Source organism: Diplotaxodon limnothrissa, linkage group LG16 (genome assembly GCF_057381915.1).
Source record: "Diplotaxodon limnothrissa isolate DT_005_m linkage group LG16, D_limnothrissa_male_GT1.1, whole genome shotgun sequence".
NCBI classification, from domain to species: Eukaryota; Metazoa; Chordata; class Actinopteri; order Cichliformes; family Cichlidae; genus Diplotaxodon; species Diplotaxodon limnothrissa.
The window spans coordinates 39,848,346-39,871,178 of NC_140611.1; the positions used below are offsets into that span (position 1 = coordinate 39,848,346).

At 44.1% G+C, this 22,833-nt stretch overlaps 1 protein-coding gene across 1 annotated transcript; it reads left to right on the top strand.

Moving 5' to 3' along the window:
• Positions 1-5,697: 5,697 nt before the first annotated feature.
• LOC146616693 (uncharacterized) lies at positions 5,698-17,165 on the top strand. The gene is made up of 8 exons (XM_085374748.1): positions 5,698-5,805; positions 10,401-10,521; positions 10,661-10,784; positions 13,370-13,560; positions 13,713-13,873; positions 15,084-15,237; positions 15,513-15,640; positions 16,216-17,165. Exons 1-8 carry the CDS (start codon positions 5,698-5,700, stop codon positions 16,924-16,926), a joined length of 1,698 nt encoding a protein of 565 aa, XP_085230874.1. The 3' UTR covers positions 16,927-17,165.
• The last annotated feature ends 5,668 nt before the right edge of the window (positions 17,166-22,833 follow it).

Consider the following 22,833-nt stretch of genomic DNA (forward strand, 5'->3'; position numbering starts at 1 on the left):
TGCATGTTTGCTAATGTCCTGGTAGTTCCTCACACTCTGGTGGTCAAAGGCAGAACTGAAAGCTGCTCCTGAGTTAAACCATAAGCTATAAAGATACATTTATCATTTCTTATACTGTAACAGTCCATATAAACCTTTGATGGGCTGTTGCTGTTTGAAGCACCCCCTAAATGACCAAAACAAACGTTCTTCTTTATTTTCTGGCTGTTTGCAGCCCTCTAGTGGTTGTACGTGGAACTTCAGTTGAAAGTGTAGACATTTAAACCGCTAATCCTTTTCCAGAAAAACGAACGTGCAGATAAACACTGACGTTCAGGCTTGATGTAAGCGCACATTATTCATGACCTCTCCGCCTATTGGTTAGTTAAATGCCTCAGCAGTGACCAATGACTCGTGGTTAGCCGTCCTGACAGCAGACTCTGATAAGCACCCAGAGTCTTGCAGGCTTTGGGATCTGGTCTCATATGAGCAGCTTTTATGACATAATTATAGATCATGTGGTGTGAAGTCAGGGAGGGGTCAGGGCTGCACGCCCCATCAGCAAACAAACCCAGCAGCAGTGACACACGGTCCGCTTGATTTTTCTCCATGTAACATGAAAGATGCTCAGCCTGTGAGTGTCTGACTTCATCAGAGGGTCTCTGCACTTGATTTTCATGCTTACATCATTTACACTTAGCATTTATCAGACAGTCAGCGACTGCACGGAAACCTCCGATTGTTAAGGAAAAATGTGAATTCTCCACCTGGTTGCTGGAAGCGGTCACAGGGAGGTTTAGTGCTTCTCCATCCAGCTGGTGAATCCTTGTTTTTCCGGGCCGACCTGTCCGGTCTCTAGGCCTGTCCAACAGCTGACGTCACCTGGTTAGTGGTGAAAACCTAAATTTAAGAAGCACTGCTCATGAGAAGAAAATGTTTAAGATCACTTTGATTTGGAGGGGGCGGGGTTTATAACTTTTGCCCCAACCTGCCACCAGAGGGCGATTGCCATGCTGTCCATCTTTATATACAGTCTGTGTTTTCAAGTTTACCCAGTCAGGAACAAGGAGAACCGCTGGGTGAGTTTGCCCTCCTCGGTGACTGTCAGGCTCCTCCTGCTCTTCCTGAGCACAAACACTTGTAGTTATGCAACAGGCAGAAGTCTGTCTGTGAACGCCATCTGCTGTGGCAAACGCAAACAGAGCAGCTCACATTTCCAGCGTGCAGCGCTCTGACACACTGGGATTTTTCCACAGCTCTTCCCATCTGCTAAACTGGGCTGTAACACACCTCCATAATGGTTTTCAGGCAGTTCACAGAGGACTGGCACTGAAAGTCAAAGAGTCTGGAACTTTCCACCACAAAATGGGTGAAAATGAGCTCAGTGGGGTTTTTGGGTTTGACGTCACTCCCTCGTCCTGTCTCCGTTTCCTCTCCTGGTCTCTGTTCCAGCACCTTAACTCTGCATCAGGGAACGTGTTTTGCTTTCGGATGATTTGCACGCTTGTTGCAGGCTTCGTGATGACTTGTGTGTTTAAGGAGCAGGTTGTGTATTTGGAAACGGCTCGGCACCTTTGATTTGTATATAATTTGGAGTGAATGTCATAAACACGTCATCATGTGGAAGCTTTGTGTAGTCTGACAATAAAGTTTGAAAACGTGTTGTGATGTTGACTTTGTTACAGTTTCATGCCTGCACTTCACACCAACAGTAATAAACAACAGTCACAGTCAGACCAACAGGCTTTGATTCTAAAAACTTTATTAAAGCGAGTCGCTGAGACATTTCCTCACAGCTCTGCAGCTTTTCAGAGTTCACAGAAATAAAAGCGTTTAAAAAACTCCTAACTAATAAACTCCCACAGCGCCCTCCAGCGGCGGCCCCCCAAACAACAGCCTGGAAACCACCGAGTGACGTTTGGGAAGCGCAATCCGGTTGTTCAGTCTGACGTCACTAGCCGTGTCTGGGTCTAAACTCCGCTGCAGGTCCATATATCAAACGATCACTATGGTATTACTGAGAGTTAAAAACTGTCTAAAGTCTTTCATCTTTAATAAAATGATCAGCGTTCTGCTCTACCAGGTGTAACAATTGAGTTTAACATCCAGGCATCCATGAAAACGGAATTTATGACATTTAACGGAGTTAGAAGTTAGCAGGGAGTTAGCTCGCTAGCTTCTATCTAAATACAATATAGCATGTCCTGACTGCGGGGTTTTGGAAACAAATTCAAACATACAGCTCTGCTATCACTTCCAGCATAAATGAAGACAGAAAACTAAACAGCAGTGACGTTTGTAGGGTTACTGAAGTTGGGCTAGCTGGTATATAATGATGTGCTACGTGACCGCTAGCGACACAGCTATGTTAGCATAATATAAACAAGCTAACTTTTTTTCCACCCGATAAAAGTTAACGTGAGTGTTCTCGGTGGTCAGAAACAAATGTAATCGCATGGCAGGATGCTGTAAAAGGACCAAACTTCAGCCAGGAGAACAACTGAGATAATCCATCCACAATACGAGGTTAGTCGTTCATATACTGCTGCATGGGCTGTGCTGTAGTTACATCCTAAGGTTTTAGAAACTGAGCTTAAATAAATGATTAGTGGTAATAAAAGCCGAGGGAGGTCAACAGTGATCACTGACTGTTTTAGGAGCTTTTTGAGATTAAATAGAAGGAAATACAAAACATTAAACATGTTAACAACACAAAAGCCATATTAAACGCAGACTACTTTAGGCCCGGAAGTAGGATTCCTCGCGTCATCACTGAACAACCGGATAGCAGCGAGACAGGAAGCGGAAGAACTTCAACGTAAGAGCACTGGGTCCTCCTGCGCTTTCTGCCGCCTGTCCTCAACTAACGAACCAGCAGAGGGAGCCCAGGGCTTTGTTTTCACACAGCGGGTGAAAGGAAGAAAAGTGACAACACGATAAATCACAAAGTCTGAATATATTCAAGTATTTGTACAATTATAAATACAAAACCTTCTGTTTTCTTTTCCGTTTTATTATCTATTTATTTAATGAAAAAATAAAATCCAATAAAACTTTGTTTTCTAAAAGCACATCGAGTCCTTTCACGGGAAAACAGATTCTTAATGATTTTTACTAAAAATCATTATTATCACCAACAAACCGAGAGAAAACAAACAGGGAGACGCTGTTCTTATTCATATCTGATGAACACATTCATTTCCTCCATTCACTCGCATCCATGTTTAACATGTTTCAGAGCACAGAGGAGGACAGCAGTCACCGTCTGGCTTAAATGAGTAGAGGACACATTCGTGGACACAGATCCTTGTTCACTGCGCTGCTGTTTACAGGTTAAAGTCTTCATCAGAACAAACACTGCTAACTGTACTTTGCTGCTCGCTGTCCTTGAAAAGCAACAGCTGACACGATCCGCTCAGTAAATGTCCTTTTACCTGTAAGCCTGGTTTAGTAACCTGTCCTAATATATTTGTGTTGTATTTCTTATAAGGGGCAAAGTGGTGTCAGCCCTGCGCTGAGAGGGCTGTGCTCATCCATCCGCCCTGTTCTAACAAAGACACGTTTCAGGAACACCTGTAGTTCCCTTTTATTCATATAGCATCAGTGAACAAACACACGTGTTACTGTAAGGTGAAGACCCCACAGAGTTAATGCAGGACAAACGTTCACTCGGATTCATTGATGAAGTGAATGCAGGACTACATGTGTGTCCTTCTCATGAGTGGACACACATGGATGTGAACCACGCGTGTTTGGCTGAGCCAAACAACCGCAGCAGTGATTCGAACCTAAAGTACTCTGGATACTGTTACTGTACAAATACTATTACATGTTTGTTGGTCAGGTGTCCTGTAGGAAGAAAACACGTGAATGTGCATGAACGCGTTTACATGAGGACAAAGTGACTTCAAGGGAAATACAAATCTTCACATTTTGATGTCTGTCAGTTATTTTGTTCATGAAGTTTTAATTTACGAATTTTTGAGCAGATGGTGTAAAAGGTTGTAACTGTATCGAAGTGTAAAGATATAAAGAAATTAATTTAATGAGTTACAGTGAAAACCAGTGTCTGTAAATGATAAACACGACTTTCAGTTTTTCTATTCATACAAATTTTATTGTGAAGAAACGGAATTTTCCGTTTTAGAGTTGAAGGAATGTCCGTAAATAGTAGAGAAATTCTACGGAATCTTCTGTTTTACCGGAAAAGTTCGTGAACTTCAGTAAAAGATCTACGATTTTTTTTTTTACCCGAGCGAGGCCGCATCTGTCCACGCCAAACCACAGCACAGGATCCACCCACTGCAAATTAACGACACTGCACACTGACAACCCCAACTGCGACTACACCTCCCAGCCACCTCCTCCCAGCTTCCCCGACATTAAAATACCGAACTTATAGACCCCCCACACACCCCCACACCCCCAACCTTTCCCCTGAACAAGCATCCTTTATAGGATGCTGAACAAGCATCCTTTATAGGATGCTTGTTCAAGGCTGCAGTTGGTCCAGAATGCTGCAGCTCGTCTTCTGACACGTACTAAAAGATGTGAACACATTTCCCCGGTACTTGCCTCCCTTCATTGGCTCCCTGTCCGCTTCAGAATTAATTTTAAAATTTTATTGTTGTTACAAAGCCCTGAATGGACAGGCTCCCGGGTATTTGTCTGACCTCTTGCAGACTTATACCCCCCTTAGATCTCTTAGATCAAGTGATCTTTTGCTTTTAGCTGTACCAAGGTCGAGGCTGGTTCATAGAGGTGATCGAGCATTTGCAGTCGTAGCGCCTAAGCTGTGGAGTAATTTACCCCTACACATCAGACAGGCTCATACTGTCAATCTTTTTAAATCTTATCTTAAAACACATTTTTATTTACTGGCTTTTAATACAGCATGAGAGTTGTTTGTTAATTCATATTTGGTGTTTGCTTTTAATACTCTAAGTTGTTTTATTATGTATGTTGTATTCTTGTACAGCACTTTGGTAAACGCTCCTGTTGTAATTAAATGTGCTATATAAATAATTAAACTATTAAACTATTAAACTATATGCATGCGCGACGGGATCCCAGAGACAGCAGCTGATCCGGCGGGGTCTGGAGTCCCTACCTAAACACGGCACCCATCCTCCCCTCCTCACCCCCGAACATAACAGCCTTTCCATCCAGCTGGATCGCCGGTGTGGTGCCAGGGTTGGTATCCCCAGACGATTTGTTTCCCCTGCGTCGGGAGCGCGCACAGGGCTGTCCGAATCACGGATGAACACTATCTGTCGTTTTTAGATTTAGTTCACAAACACTTCTTATAAAGACGTATTACTGCTGAAATATTAGCGGCGTTGGCTCTTTAAACAGTAAAGTTACAGGATACAAATAAATATGAGCCACGGTGTGGAAATGATGCGCCGCGTGAGAACTTTTAATGCATCATTTTCTCCTGTAACCCACAAACACTCATCAGTGCGCGCTCCCGACGCAAGGGAAAAATTCTACCCTGGCACTCCGACACGCCCACGCGTGATGTTAACCACTCAGTTCCTACTGTGAGAGGTCCACAGTTCATCCCGATCACATTACAATAATTTAATAACATATTATTAAGATACAGAAAACTAGATCCAGCTTAAGGAAAAAAAGTCCACGGAGACCAGTGTAGAACTGTGTTGGTGCGGGAGGCTTTTACTTTGAAGGGCGTGGCAGGAAGCGGTGGTAGGTTTGATGTGGAGAGCTGAGAGGAGCCCGTCTGCGTCACAGTGTAAGGAGAGTTTCTGGGAGCTGCTCGTCTTTCTCCGAGGCTGTGGAAGCTCCGCTCGGGGCAGACAGGAGGTGAGTGACCGGGCAGAGGGCCACCGAGGCCGGCCGAGCATGTCCACGACACCGCTGTCTGTGTGTGGCTGTGTCGGTTCCGCAGGGAGCAGTGACCGGCGGGCACTCCGGGGCCGGTTTATGGTGTTTAACTACCGACTAGTACACGCGAGCAGGGGCCAGACTGTGGAGCGGACACCGACCAGCCGCGTGAAGTGATAACAACAACAATGATCATCATGATAACAATGATAATAGGGATAAGTGACTGATCAGAAAGTCAATCAGGGTGTCCGTGGTCACTGAGACTGTGTGTTGTGTTCCTCTGAACAAAGCGCTCATTAAACTAATCTGGTTTTGCCTTTTATTGTTTTAAACGTGGGAGAGTGGACAGGTTTCACCGTGGGCTCAGATTATTATATCACGATCTGTCACTCTGACAAACACCACGCTGACTAAAACTACTGTAATGCGCCAAATCACAACAACAGCGCCTTGAGGCGACTTTTGTTGTGATTTGGCGCTATATAAATAAAATTGAATTGACTTAAGTGCACGAGACTGTCCAGTTATTATTATTATTGTTGTTGTTTAGCAGCACGGTGGCGCGGTGATTAGCGCTGTTGTCGGGTCTTTCTGCGTGGACTTTGCGTGTTCTCCCCGTGTCTGTGTCCAGTCTGGTCTGTCTCAGACTGGCGACCAGTCCAGCGTGCAGGGTAACTGGGAGGCTCCAGCCCCCTGTGACCCTGACAAGGATCACCAGATGATGGATTATCGCTATTGTCACTGTTATTGTTGTTGACTGTGTTGTGAGTAGGGCTGCTCAATTAATCGAATTTTAATCACGATTACGATCTGGACTTTCAACGATCATTAAAAATGAGTGAGCCGATTATTAGCCCCTCCCTCGTTTATCCGCGACACCTTAAAGGCCGGTCCGTAAAAATATTGTCGGGCATAAACCGGTCGTGGCGCAAAAAAGGTTGGAGACCGCTGATTAAGAGGACCCGAGGGAAGCTCGGAAAGCTAAGCAGGAGTTATTTGGAGAGGAGAGTGACTGCCGTTGGTTGAAAAGACAGGTAAAAAAAACTTCAGTGGTGTTGCACACTATGTTATATTATTTTTTAAAGTCATTGTTAACCCTTTAAAGCCGGTCAGAGCAGCACGCTCCGTTTTGTGTAACTATTTTTAAATCCCTGTAGAACCGGAACCGCGTAAGCTAGCACAATAATTTGTTTTGCATATGGCTCAAGAGTTGGGAGTTCGCCTTGTAATCGGAAGGTTGCCGGTTCGAGCCCCGGCTTGGACAGTCTCGGTCGTTGTGTCCTTGGGCAAGACACTTCACCCGTTGCCTACTGGTGGTGGTCAGAGGGCCCGGTGGCGCCAGTGTCCGGCAGCCTCGCCTCTGTCAGTGCGCCCCAGGGTGGCTGTGGCTACAATGTAGCTGCCATCACCAGTGTGTGGATGTGTGGATGACTGGATGTGTAAAGCGCTTTGGGGTCCTTAGGGACTAGTAAAGCGCTATATAAATACAGGCCATTTACCATTTACCATATGAAACCGGAGGAGTTGTACTTACATCTGATGCCATCAGCTTGTCCTCGGTCACGGTTTCCTTCCACAAAAAGCTTTGCAAAAATTGCATAAAAAGCGCTTGCAGGAACAAAAGCATAATATTCCAGAAACAGGCTTCGCCGATCAGCTGTTCGTAACACTTCCCACCGTGAAACAGACGTCAGCGCGAACTATCACATGTCCGCCATTTCCTGGCCAAAACCGGAAGTGACGTCATTTTCGCGGAAATGTAGTTTTTTACTTGTAGGCCTTAAAAGCCTATACTGGTCATGTTTGACTTTTCTGAATAGTTGCTGGGATGCTTAGAGCTCGAATTGCACTGCTGGAAATAGTTTATTTTGATGCACCTGCTGTTTTCTTTGCAAATTTGCATCATAGGATTGTTTTTTCGTTTTTCCTGCAGTGTATATAAAAATTGCTGTATCTCCAAAATAAAACTATGAAGACACTCAAAATAAATTTCCTGTTGTAAACTATTTTTTGCAACTTTTTTGTATTTAAAGTTTTGAGGGACAAACCTCTTAAATTTCTCCAATTAGAAATATATGTAAAAAAACCAAAAACGATTTTCAATTTGTTTTTTGTAGTTTATTGCACTTTTTTGCAATTAATGTAGTTACTATGGACTTAATGCATACATATTATTAAAATATGGGCTATAACAGTTGTATAGCAACTTGAAATGCTCCCATAAATAGCACTACAACATGTAAAAAATTAATATAAGCTCTGGTGGACTTGGTTCTATAGTAGGTCTTAAAGGGTTAAATAAATATCGTCAAATAATCGAGATCTCAATTTCAGTGAAAATAATCGTGATTATCATTTTTGCCATAATCGAGCAGCCCTAGTTGTGTGTTTTTCACGTGTGGTTTTTCAAACACCATACAGTAAACCTTTGATGTCCTGGTGTTTCACGCTCATGAACCGTCCTCATCGTGATGTTTTCACTGAAAACAGGAACTGGGAGACTTTCACAGCGGTGCTGAGGCTCCCAGCCTCTGGACCAGACTCGGGGTCCTGAGCGTGTTTCCAGTCAGTCTGCACGGCTCCTGTTTTTGTAAAAGAACGTCAGTTTTTTCTGCAGCTGCCGTCTCGTGAACACTGAGTAAAAAGTTCACCTTCAAGCTTTAACTCTGGTTTCTAATAATGTGGTAGAAGTGATGCACGTGGGAGGATGTGAGAGTGCTGAGTACAGCAGGGCGATATTGCCACAAATATTTATCACGATATATATTTGAAAATTTGCGATAACGATATAACCGACGATATAATTGATGCGAGACAAAATACAACTCCACAACATTACTAGCGCAAAGAGACAACCTTCCATTTATTTTCACTTAAACAAGAAGCTGGTTTTTATGTACATTAAAGCTTTATAAAAATGTAACAGTGCAAATGCAAATTCCTTGCTGAAAGTTTAACCAAAAGGCATTTCCAGTAGAAATGGGCTGACATATCCTGAGCATAACCATGTATAATATCCACTGAAGTTAAAAAGAGGTGCTTTGCAACATTAAACTGCAGTGTGCAGTACGCATTTTTCGGACCATAAGGTGCACGGGATTATAAGGCACATTAAGTGAAACAAAGCAGTCAGATAAATCAAACTTTATTAAACTCATTCTTCTTGCTTCCTCCACTTCTGTACCATTGATTCATTAATGTTGAATTCTCTGGCAGCTGCTCTATTCCCATGTTGTTGCAGTATATTAATGACTAACCTCGTATTGTGGATGGATTATCTCAGTTGTTCTCCTGACTGAAGTTTGGTCCGTTTACAGCATCCTGCCATGCGATTGCATTTGTCTCTAACCATCAGGAACCCTCACGTTAACTTTTATCGAGTGGAAAAAAGTTAGCGTTCATCCTCCAGCTTCACTGTGTTTATGCTATGCTAACATAGCTGTGTAGCTAGCGATCACGTAGCACATCATTATATAGCAGCTAGCCCAACTTCAGTAACCCTACAAACGTCACTGCTGTTTAGTTTTCTGTCTTCATTTATGTTGGAAGTGATAGCAGAGCTGTACGTTTGATTTTTTTCAGAAATCTCTCCGTCAGAACATGCTATATCATGTTTAGGTGGAAGCTAGCGAGCTAACTTCCTGCTAACTTCTAACTCCGTTAAATGTAATAACTTTTGTTTTCATGGATGCCTGGAAGTTAAACTTTATAGTTATACCTGGTAAAGCAGCAATGCTGATCGTTTTATTAAAGATGAAAGAATTTAGACAGTTTTTAACGCTCAGTGATGCTGCAGTGTTGTTTGACCTGAAGTATACGGAGTTTGGGACCCAGATTACTCCCAGATTTAAGAGCATCTTAGTCCGACAAATAACGACGGCCGCTTGCATGTTCTGCAAAAAAATGTGCTTTGTCGTGTATCTGACGGACAAACACCAAACCAGTTCCACATCACTGAAGTTGCACCATTTTTACAAACCAATTCTGGTTCATCTGTTTCACTCAACAATCCGCCATGTGCGTATGAAAACAAAGGCACTGCGCATGCGCGTTTTACTCATATTCTATCGCTATATTTCATTTTCCTATCGTTGCCTAACATTATACCGCTATTACCGTGAACGGTATAATATGGCCCAGCCCTAGTGCTGAGGCAGCAGGGCTGGGCTCAGCGGCAGAGGAGGAAGAGGAGGAAGAGGAGAGAAGGTGCCAGACTTGCTGTGATGTCATCATTCATGCTTGATGCAACATGTTGACGATGTTGCCCACAAGTCTGAGAGTCTGTCTCTCTCTGAGCGTCCTCTCCCCTCTCTCGCCGTTTGCAGTGCGTCACTAAATGTTGTCTTTTTAGTGTTTCATCCTGTTTCCCTGCTCTCTTCCTGTGAAAAGGGGTTTTTGTCACCGCTGTCTGATGGTGGGGGTTTTCTGTCTTCAGGATGAAGCGGCTGCAGTTGGGCAACTAACTGAGTTTATGTTTAATTGACTGAAAATCTTTTCTCGAACTGAAACAATCCGAAACATTACAATCGTCTCGTCGATGAGATGTAAATGTAGATGATGTTTCGCTGCAGCTGGACCGCGTGGTGCTTCCTGGCTCTCAGCGCGTTTGCAGACGTGACGATGAATCCTGCCCACCTGTGACGATGGCCTGTCTGCCTCTGCTGCTCTGCCTCAGCTTGCTGCTGCACTCAGGTGAGTCATGTAAAAGCAGTCAGGTGTTCAAATACCATCCTGCCCCACCCACACACAGGCTGATACCTGTCAGGTATACTTTGGATCCTCGTGACTCATCAGATTGCCTCACATATTTTCTCTTTTCTTCCTCTCGCAGAGCTCGCTCATCCGCCTCCCGTACCTGTTAACCTTTCTGTCGACTCTCTGAACTTCCGCCACGTCCTTCGGTGGAAGCCCGGCGACAACACGCCCCCTGGGACAGAGTACGGGGTCTTTGTGAGGTAATTTGTCCGCCGTCTGTCCTCACGTCCTGTCACTCTCAGCCTGGTAACATGAAGACGATGGTGCTCACATCAAACCCCAAAAAACCTCTGAGCTCTGTGGGTGATGTAGAAACGCAAAGTTCAGACGCTTGAAGGATCAAGTTCAAGCTCAGCTGTGACTCCAGGCTTTTATTAACACACACACACACACACACACACACACACACACACACACACACACACACACACACACACACACACACACACACACACACACACCTGAGATAAAGGACAGGATTAAACACCTGTAAATAAAAGTGTTGCATCAGCTGCGTGTTTTTGTCAGATGCTTCCTGTCGAAGTTCAGAACACGATATTTTTTCTAAAGGAGGGTAAAAGTCCCCCCGTAGCCTGCTGGGAAATTCCACTGTTGCTTCTTCTTTTTTACCAAAAGAACGATTCAAAAATAGATTTCCTGTTTTATTTTGTAACTCACACAAGTTTGTCTGCACTTTTCTTCAGATCAAAGAAAGAAATGAAACAACAGAATAATTTCATTTTTAATTATATTGTAATTATGCAGCTATACAAAGTTAGTTACACACAAAGATGTTCTAGCACACAGATCGTGGTTATTTTGGAGTGCGTGGAGATGAAACAGGAAGTGAAAGCAGAGCGGCGGGCTGAGGTTTGTGGGGACCTCTTCAGACCAGGGTCACCAACCTCTTTGCCCTGAGAGCTACTTTAAGGGTACTGAGTACTCCGAGGGGCGACGTGTCCGACACAGAGCTCGCCTTTAATATTCTAATATTATCAATAACAGATATTAGTGTGTGTGCAGGGACGACTCACACACTGACAGTGGGAGTTCTCACAGCTGATATCTCTGTGAACATGTTTGTAGGAAACCATCAGCTGATATGTAACCATGGAGACTGCCCCACGTTTGTACACGTCCTTCATATTTGAATGAATCTTCTAACATTTGTACCGATCACCAAATCTGTTGCATTTCCATCATTTTTCACGTTTTTCTACACTGTTTGACTTTGATTGTTTGGGCCGCGTTGCTGTGGTGATGATCTCCTGCTGGTGAACCGCGACCTTTAATCTGCTCACGTTTTCAGTCAGCTTCACTGGCTCCTTCTTCTTCTTTGGTGGAATATCTGCCTGGGCGGGGTGCTTTCTCTCTCCTGGGCGGTTTGTTCACAGCGAGCAGCTGGGATGGCTCTGACGCCGTTTCAGTTTCAGCACTCATCGTGAGGGTTCGCTTTACGTTTGCAAGGTTTAACATGAATACACTGAAACTGCTCGTGGCTTCGTGTTTTTCAGCTAGTTCAGAAACTGTGTTCTTCCTCATACAGCGTCCTCGTCACCAAACCACAGCCTGTGGGTCCAACGAGTCTTTATTGTCTTTAGGGCTGCCACGATTAGTCGACTAGTCACGATTAGTCGACTATCAAAATCGTCGACGCGGCGTTTGAAGCTTTGTAAGATCCCAACAGACGCAGGAACAAGTAGCAGGATTTAAGAGTGTAATAACGGACTGAAACAGAAGATGGCAGCACTGCATGTACAAGGATGCCAGCTGCCGTTTTTTGGTCTTTTATTTGTTCCTGAGTAAATCGGTTTGGCTGAGATTAAAGTTATAGTTTTTACACAGCTGAATAAACCTCAAGCAGACAGCTGATTATCAGAAGTGTGAGATGCTCGAGAATTTACTCCGGTGTCCTGTTATATTTTAGATAGCAAGGAGTTTATTAAACTCCACCGAAACAATCTGCAAATTTCATTAAATTTAATAAACTATCATCTTGTCTTTATTTTTAGTTAGCACAGACCTTAAACACTTAAAGCTGTAAGCTAATGATAGTTATATAAGAGCAGATGCTGCTGGTGCAATAAGCTGTACGTTTTACTCCAATGGATGATGATCTGATTAGTCGACTAATCGCAAAAATAATCGGTGACTAGTCGACTATCAAAACAATTGTTTGTGGCAGCCCTAATTGTCTTACAGCTAAAACGCAGCAGCATCCGGCTGCCTTCCTGCATGTCTTAGAAATGATTTTCAGGTTTCACTGAGTCTTCAGAGCCGGTGTGCTGGCCTCAGGTGAGCCAGCTTCAGGCCTCAGATGGGTTTCCATCAGGATCTGAACGAGCTATCAGAGGGGATAAAACCTGTGATACGTGGTGCGTTCACTTGTCCTGTTTTAGCTCTGAAATATTGGCGTTGTGTCATATTCCCGTCTTAAGCACCCTGAATGCATCATCTTTTATCTGGAAACACGTCTACAGGCCTCAGCAAGGTTAAAGGTCACAGCCTCGACAGCACGGCTTAGGTTTGAAAAGCTGCGTCTGAGCAAAGCAGCAGACTTCTGAGCTTTTTAATTAACATCTAAACTCCTCTCTTATTCATGAATGGTAACCTGACAGTAAACGTCCAATCAGAAATCAGCTTTCGTTTGAATCTAGGACCAGCTGGATTCGAGACATGAACAGCTCATCGTCACTGTTTGAGCAAACAGTCATAACACAAAGCAAATGTTTCTTTTACTGTTTTTGTCCTTCTGATCTAAAATGTTCTGTTTGTCGTTGTTCAGTGATAATAGAAAGAAGTGGGAACAGCAATGCAACATACCAACGCAGCCCCAATGCAACCTAACATCTGGAACATCGATGCCGCTGATGCTACCAGAGTGGAACTTTCATTATTACCTGCACGTCAAAGCGTTCTTCAACCAAACCTGGTCTCCGAGGTCCAAAATAATTGTGTTTGTCCCTTACAAAGAAAGTACGTCAGCATGAGCGTCTTCTGGGTTTCACACTGGTGCATTTGGATTTAAGTGTGTCCCATAATCCAGATCAGGCTTTGATTGAACTAAAATCTCTGGACTGGTTGAATCTTTACCAAAAGGTGACCGCGTGTTTTCTTCTGTTTACAAGCTAAATTAGGTCCTCCAGAGGTCTCACTGGTCGGATATGAAAACTACATCCAGATCAACATTTCACTGCCTTGGCCCGATGACCTGCCAAACTTTCCCAGTATCCAGCAATATAACGGCTTCAGAGTCTCATTTCGGATCGGAACCGATGGAGAAATCCAGGTAAGACATCCATTTCATCCCAACATCAGCGTGCAGATTTAGACCTCAGCTGGTATCTTCATTCTAGAGTTCCTTTAAACCTGTTTGAGGCTTCAGTCACATGGGCCTACAGGCCGGTCAGCAACCTCTCGCCATCCTGTCCCTGAGCCAGCGGTCGCTGACTGGTGTCCAGGCGCGGCTGTAAAACACATATAGTACATATACGATATAAAAATGGAAATGCAGCCAATCACACAAAGGTGCAGATTTGGCTTAAAATAACCTGGTTGCACAAATATGCACACCCTTAAACTAATACCTTGTTGCAGCACCTTTGCCTTTTATCACTCTAATCAGTCTTTTTGGGTAGGAACCTATCAGCATGGCACATCTTGATGTGGAAATATTTGCTCACTCTTCTTTGCAAAAAAAACGTCCAAATCGGACAGATTGCGAGGACATCTCCTGTGCACAGCCCTCTTCAGATCAGCCGACAGATGTTGGAATTCAGGTCTGGACTCTGTCCGGTCTCTTCCAAAGCCTCAGCCTTATTCCGGTGAATCCATTCTGTTGTTGTTCTGGATGTGTGCTTTGGGTCATTGCTGTGCTGAAAGATGAAGTTCCTCTTTATCTTCCGCTTTCTAACAGAAGGACGAAGGTTTTGTGCCAACACCAACTGGTAACAGTAGTTCATGTTTAGAAGAAAAGATCCCAGCTCACTGATTTGATCGGGGCAATAGTGCCTAAAATGTTGCAGAATTTTGCTGAGAGATCTTTTACTCTGTGGTCATCTTTCGTGAGTAGTTTTATGGACAAAACCCAGCAGGTCATTCAGTGTTCCCTTAGTGCTGATGTAAAGAGATAGCTTATGTAGGCAAGTATATTTCTCCTTTTATCAAGAAGCAAAGACAAAAAGGGGGGAAAAAGAAACAGGGCAGGGGTCGGTGGTTGAATCATCCGTCCCCACCAATGCCACAACCAAATCTACGCCCTTGCAATCACAGCAAGCTTCTGCCTAAAAGCAGGTGTCGGGTTGATTGACATGAGGAGACTTTGACTTTGAGAGTCACCTGTCAGAGCAGGTGTTGTACACCTGGTCAGGCCTCCAAAGGTGTCTTCATGGCCGCGTAGAGGTCAGAGGAGAAAACGATGCTGAGGATCACACCAGTGGGTCGTGGACAAATCCCAGATGTGATTTTAATGACACGTTTCCTCCTTCTTTGACTTGCAGACGCTGGAAACAGAAAATAAAAGTTTTACCCTTGAAAACTTAAAGAAAGGGGCGGAGTACTGCATAGAGGTGAAGCTCAACACCAGAGAACTAAACAACCATGAGCCGTCTGCCTGGAAGTGCACCTTCACCACGGCGGTGGACCAGCAGAGAGGTGAGCTGATGTGCAGCCGGTAAGGCGGGCGTTGTTGCTGAATCAGAGCATAATGAGCTGCCACAATTCATCTGCCTCCTTATCTGTGTAAATATGCAGAGGGAGTAATTACTAACACATGCCAGGGCTGCCCCTCTCGCCAGTGGGACTCCTCCCCCAGCCACCTGCTCCACCCATCCCTCCCACAGCACAGCCACAAACCACACCCCTCCGCTGTACTTCGGCTGGTTCAGACGGTCGTCTGCATGGAATAATGTGTGTCTGTGTGTCTGCAGGCCTCACTTTAGGTTTGGTCATCGGCGTCCCGATGGTTGCCATCTTCATCGTCACGAGCTGCCTGCTCCTCCTCTTCTACACGGGAGTCATTTGTAAACTGAAGGAAACTGTGCCCAGAGCTCTAATTGTAAGAAATCCAGTTTCATGTGCACTCTAACACCTGTGGTTTGAGAGATTTTATAATGATGTGTTTATTTCTGCTGTGAAGTTGAACATCGCCTTCATTTCATCCGTGAGCGTCTCTCAGAGGACAAAGTTCAAACGCTTTGAAGCTCCACAGTCGTAAAGCTCCTCCAGCATATTGTGATTTGCATTTCCACAGAAGGACCAAAGTCCTTCAAAGGTTAAGCAAATGAGTCAGCTGAGCTGAAAACGACTTCTGTTTTGCCCTGCTGCTCTGTGTATATCTTGCTTCAGTCTTAAATATGATCAACCTATCTCTAATAATCAGCTGTGTACCACAGGCCTTCAAGCTGGCTGTAGTTAAACCTTTACTCAAAAAGCATCTCTAGACCATCTCTAGATCCTTGAAAGAGTAGTTGTCAAACAGCTAACAGATCACAGTGACTGTCTCCAGAAAACAGCTTTGGCTGATGTGTTTGTCCTGCATACTTAGACACAGCTGTGACTCGATGATAGACATCTTCAGCAGAGTTTGCCTCTGTTCCTCCTTCTCAGAGCTTCTTTCTCTTCTCTTTGTAGACGGCTCTAACCAAAGGCTACGTCCTGACCCCGCAGCCCACCGTCCCAGATCCCATCTCAGTTACCTCGGAGACCGGGGAGCATAACAATCACACAACATCACCTTCTGCCAACATTGACGATGTCTCAGAGGACGACGATGATGGCAACTATGTGAACAGAGCAGTGGATCTCTCCTCGGGGGAGAGCTGCTGCTGTGAGGAGCTGTCTGGCAACATGTCAACGAACAGCGAGCCAACGGCAGCACTGGACGCTGGAAGCTCAAGGTTATTTGCTAAGGTGAAAGTAACGGCGCTGCCTGCAGAGTCTGACGAAGGCCAGGTGGAGACGGAGGTGGAGGGAGCGCAGCTCTGTTTGGTGAAAGAGAGGAGTCGAAGTGGAGTCTGGGGACAAAGTCAGGACGAGGAGGTGACGAAGTCCAAAGAGGACAAGGAGGTGCGGGACATCTCCGGCAATGTCAACCTGTTCTCAGTCACCCTCGCCTCAATGGCTGCACGCGATGGAGATGAGGAGGACGTCACAGGCTTTTTGAAAGAGTCCAGCCTGGAGGGTTTACCTGCCACAGACTCACAAACTGAATCAGATCACCTGACACCTCAAGTATTCCCGACACACACAGACCGCACTGCGAGCAGATGTGAAGGCAACAGCACGGACACGCTAACTGAAGAGGAAGAGGAGGAGTTCTCGCCCTATTTGAGAAACAGATGATACTGATGTGTGCTGCTCTGAGCGTCGATGACTCGCAGGGTCTCCTCGTGTTTGTAGACCAGCTTATTATTTGGTGCTGCAGGTCAGAAGATCTGCAAATGAACCAGCCGGATTTTCTGTGTCCGACTTTTTGACTTGTTTGACTGTGAACGTAAAACTGATGCTGCCAAATGGGGTCCAGACACTTTTTAATGTTGTTTGAAAATTAACATAAGCATTTTAAGAAAATCAAAGGAAACTGTGACATTTCTCTTTCTAATGTTCTTCATTAAATATAGATTTTAATGTTTGCTTTTCTCCTGGTTTCCATTCTCTGTACTTCATAATTAAGTTTGGGTCATCTCACGCTGGGTCTCAGGAAAAAATAACCACAAACTATATCACATGACTTCTCAAAGGTACTGGGAGCCTGTCAGGTAAGCGTCCGTGCTTCCACAACATCACGTGATTCATAGCTGGACTGGCCCGGTATGCCCCATGGCGATTTTTTTTTTTTTTTTAGGAAGGCTTTCAATTGAACTCAGTCACACAGCGATAAAAAGAAACAAAAAATGGCAAGAAGCTGTTGTATTATCAACTGCAATAGCCGGTCGCATGACAGCCACGGAAAGCCGACGGGTAAAGAGATCGGTTGTTATCGGATTACGTCGTTGAAGAGAAATTGTTCGAGCCATGTTTCCGAAGTGACAAAGAGGCGACTGGATATATAATGAAAGGTGTTGGATCGGCCAATTGGTCATGATCGACTCTGGGCTGGACCAATTACAGCCGAGGAGGCCGGATGCACCCTCCCCCTTGTTTAGCAATCACGTGATTTTCGCGCATTGCATGCAGGGAACTCGTGGCAAAACAATCCAAGTAACGCATCAAATGCAAGCATTTGCAGCACCGCAAAACGTTCATTCTCCGGTTCCAATGCCTTCTTGTTTTTTCTTTGACGCACAAAAAAAGGAATGTACAAAACAAAAGGAGAACAATGCCGGTCCGTACAAAGACAGACTCGACGAAAAGACAAAGAAAAGATACAAGAAAAAAATCAAAGGAGTGAAAGGGTTAGACCAAGCCTATTCAAATGGCGGCCCGCGGGCCAAATGCGGCCCAGAAGCAACCTGCGAGTGGCCCTGCCTGTGGTCCTGGCAGAAACACAGAGAAAACGCAAAAAATGAATTTGTTAATTAATTTAAAAAAAAATTAAAAATTCCTACAGCGTAGTGTAGACTGTGAATGCAACACTCCTAGTAGCCTAGCAATATTTAACCCACAATGCACCGTGATGTAAACATATTAAACAATCATCGTAATATATGATGCGACAACAGCATGTCTCTCTCACTCCAAAAGCGCAAAATTGACAATGAAAACTGTCGGTTTAACCCTGCCCGGACTGACAAATACTTATTCATTTTACCGAGTTTAATAATCTTACAACCGGAGTTGTACTACCATGGTGAGGGTCCTGTACAGCCCAAGAGAGCTGCAGCATCTTCCCTTCGTGTTTGCTTCTTGGCGAAGAAGAAAAGGCCTTTCACAGATTCTGAAACAATGAAATACTGCATGCTGGCCGTGGTGGATACGGTGAAAAGTGAGTGTGACATCTGCTATTAAAAACGTACCCCTGTAGGACAGTTCAAATATTCGTAGAATTGAAGTTCTGGCGTCAGACAAGTTTGAAATGCTGTTAGATGACCTGAAGAAAACTGATGTAATGTCTATAGCAGGAGATCACAGACAGAACTGATAATGCGTATATGTCCTTTTTTGGATGGGAAATTGCTCGGCTTACTACCGTTAGAGGGACACACAGCTGGCAAAATGATGTTTGAGAAGATTTAAGCTCTTTTTGAGGAAAATGGTCTGGATATGAAGCGTGTCTGTATACTTGTGATCGATGGGGCTCCATCCATGGCAGGAAAAGTGAGTGGTCAGCGAAATATTTATTTTAATTTGAAAGGGAATTATCAAAATGTTTTTGTTATTATTATTATTATTTCAAATGTGCAAAAAATAGTTTAGTTATAGCTCCCTTTTTTTTTTAAATGGACCTTTTGGTGTGCATTTGTGAGAGGTCACCACCAGATTTATAGGGGAAAAGGAATAAAAAAAATACTTGTTTTTCAGTACAGTTGTTTGGGTTTGAAATTGATCATGATCTGCTGCTTACTGGCTTCAAAAAAAATATCTGGCCCAGATAAATTCCTCGGTTTGAAAATCTGGCCCAACTAACTTCGTAGTTGAATAGGCATGGGTTAGACCCTCACGAGCACACAGCGTGCTGCCCAACTTTCACCACACTCAGATTTATAATTACACGGTTCTTGGTGTGAGCGCATACACTCATGAAGTTTAGTAACTTCAGGTCACTGCAACAAGCCCAGGTACAGTTTACCGACGGATGGGTGCAGGACCTTGAAATGCACCGTGTAGAACGAAAGACCATCGTACGAACAAAGGTAAGTTTACCAGTCTCACAAATCGTCGTCATAAATACACATTCGTTAACAGTTTATTAATAGGACCTTTGAGCTCAACGGTAATTAATTAGTAGTGGAAATAATTTATGGTTCATTACAGAAATGTAGCAGTGACAATAATACTGTATGCTGTAATCGCACTGGGCAATTAGTGATACAAAACAACTGTTTTATCCTGTGAATAAAAGTACATGTTTTTGTCAATGTACCATAATAACAGAAGCGAAACGCAATATTGTGTCAGGACAATTCACTATTTATGCACAATGAACAAAGGAGCATAGCGCGACAATTTCTGTTCAGCGCCAGACTTGCTTGTAACCTATATCACCAATTATGTTAAGAAAAATGACGTATTAACTACTACAAAACTCTGACCTTTGTGGGAATGCTTGGAGCAGACTAACCTGTGAGCTGGAGTGTTCTGAGACGTTATATTTGGTACATCCAGACCATCCGTCGGCTCTTACTTCGGAAACATGGCTTAAAAATTTTCTCTTCAACGACTTAATCCGATAAAAACACTCTCTTTACCCGTCGGCTTCCCGTGGCTGTCATGTGACCGGCTATTGCAGTTAATAATACAACAGCTTCTTGCCATTTTTTGGGTTTCTTTTTATCGCTGTGTGACTGAGTTCAATTGAAAGCCTGCGTGCGCTAGTACCTCTTGCCACAAGTTCCCAGAATCCTTTGCGGTTTTACCCCTGAATGACGTCACATTTTCAATCTTTATCCTGGTGGGCCGGTCTCTAGTCAAAATGCCCGGGCCGATTTTTTGTCCCAGTCCAGCCTTGACTGTAACCATGGCAACCGTAACGCTGCCGCCTGGAACGACAGAACGTAGCTGTCAAACAAAACCCAAACAGTCCTGACCCGCGACAAGATGAAACAGGAAAGTACTGCAGTGTAATCCATTTATTTCAACAAAGTAACTGTATCCTGAATACCACCTTTTTAAACGGTAACTGTAACGAATACAGTTACTCATATTTTGTATTTTAAATACATAACGGCGGTACATGTATTCCGTTACTCCCCAACACTGTATATATATATATATATATATCATAATAATCTGACAATACTATAATATTGGCCATATTATATTTACATTACCACAGTGAGATGATTTTAGTCTCATGAACAACATCAGCTAATTGTTATTTACTAACTAATCTTAAATGACTGTTCAGTACAGAAATGAAGCCCAACAATCATGTTTACAGTCCCGTGGTCTCAGCCTCAGATACAGCCTCAGAGGCACAATTAACTATTCTAATTTCCAGATTTCAGTTTTTCACAACATAAAGCTTTTTTCACCAAAACCTACAGTAAATAATATAAATATATAAACAGCAGCAGCCTCAGAGAAAACATTAGAACGAGGCATCTTCAACATATGTTCATACAAGGCAGCTCAGTTTACCATAAGTTGTATGGGTGTGCATCTATTTCTGCATATTTAGCAAAAATGTGCCATTTCTTCACTCAGTGAGGTGATGGTTAAGCTTCAGCAGCAGTTTGCTCTCAAGGTTCTTTCTGTGAAGCTGTGACTGTTCAGCAGTGAACAGGAGTCCTGCATGACTGAGAAGTCCTTCACAAGCTCCAATTGCAGGAAGCTGTATTGATTTTGATCAACAGCTTCTTGATGTGAGGAACGCCATGTAATAGAGCCACACCTCCAGTGAATGGACATGAAAGGTACCTCTCCAGCTCCCCTGCTTCTGGCTTTCCTGACCCCATGGATCCATCATCTTCGTCAGTTAGGCTGCTGTTTGTGCTGGCCTCATCCAGCTCTGAGTCTAGGTGATGTCTGATGAAGTGGAGACCTGTGGAAAGATGTAAGGTTTTCAAAAGAATTAGGTCTGGTCATTATAGTGCTGTAAACACTGCCAAGCTGCAGATGTTTGTTTGGAGCTAGCCTCCAAAAGCTGGCCATACACTGTGCGATTTTTGGCCCATTTTGAGCCGATTTTTCAGTCGCGCAACAGTTTTGGGGATCGGCCAGTGTTTTGCCTTCATCGTGTGTCGTGCATCGTGTAGTATACATGGGGTAATGAGCAGTTAACACCTCACGACCAGCTCCCAATCATCAATCGTTTGGTCGCAAGATAATCAAACCTGTTTGAAATCCTGTCGCCCCTCAACGCAGCCTCTCACACTGCGCACGCACAAACACAGAAATGAAAGAGAAAAGGTGGAGCAGCACGGCAGTGCAGCGTGTGATCTGGACACAAGAGATGGAGGCACAACTTGTAGGATGAGGCAAGCTCATCTGAGTATGTAAGCGTAGAGCTGGCACCCAGGCAAAAGGAAAATAGAGCTGTATCATGTTAGAACGAGAAAAGTTTATTGTTCTAACAATATACTTTTCATGTTCGTGCAATATACCTTTCATGTTTGAACAATATAATATTTATATTGTACGAACGTGATAGTTGTGTATATTGTAATAACATGATATTATATTGTTAGAACAATGATGTTGTTCATGTTGATGTTCATCTCTAAATGTTGTGCTCGTTGGTGATCATCGTCACGTTCTGCATCTTCATGCTGATCTCGACCGGGTTCATCTGTCTGAGACGGAGGCTGCTGCCGTCGGTTCTGGTAAGTTCAGAGTCAGAGCATCACACGCTGAACACGTCACCAAAGGAAGACGATTTATTCTAGCATCTGATTCCTTCAGGTTTCAGTCGTCAGCGCTCGTGTCTGATGTTCGACCTTTGTTGTTGTTTCACAGTTTCAAAGAACGCCATCGCGATGCGTGTGACAAGTGGCTCTTATTTTGAAAGTTCAGTTGTTTTCAGTTATAAAATAAAGTTTCCATCCTGTACCCGCACCGCTAACTGGACCTGACCCTTCAGCATCCAGCAGCAAACGGGTCAGAGGTCCTGAGTTTGAGCCTTTGAAGCGAACTCGAGGACGCTGGTTCATGAGAACGTGATACGATCGTGCTGTGATAGTCACGTAGTTTCAGTCTCACTCCTGTCACTTCTCATTGCTTCATCACAGCAAAGTGTTTTCCACGCGAACAGATCCGCGTGTCTAAAGCACCAGAACGATCTCAGCAGAAATATTCCCGTTGATCTGCAGAGAACACGAGTGGGAACGTGTGAAGAGTTCTTTCTTTCTGTGGTTTCACATCTCTGTCATCTCACATCCTTTGATGCGTGTGAAGCATAAATCTGAGTGCAGATTACACCATCAGATGCTTTAACAGGACTCTAATGTGGTGGAATCGCCCAGGGTCGGGCTCTCTGCTACAGCTGGAGTCGCAGGCCAAACAGTTAACGTGCTGTTTGCTGTTTGTGGTCGAGCGGCGAGCGCTCAGCGTTTTCTGAGTAAAGACACAGGAAGAAACAGCAGCAGGTGGAAACTCTGCCAGAGCTGCGGTTGTACAAACAAAGAGAGACAGCTGCACAGACTCAGGACG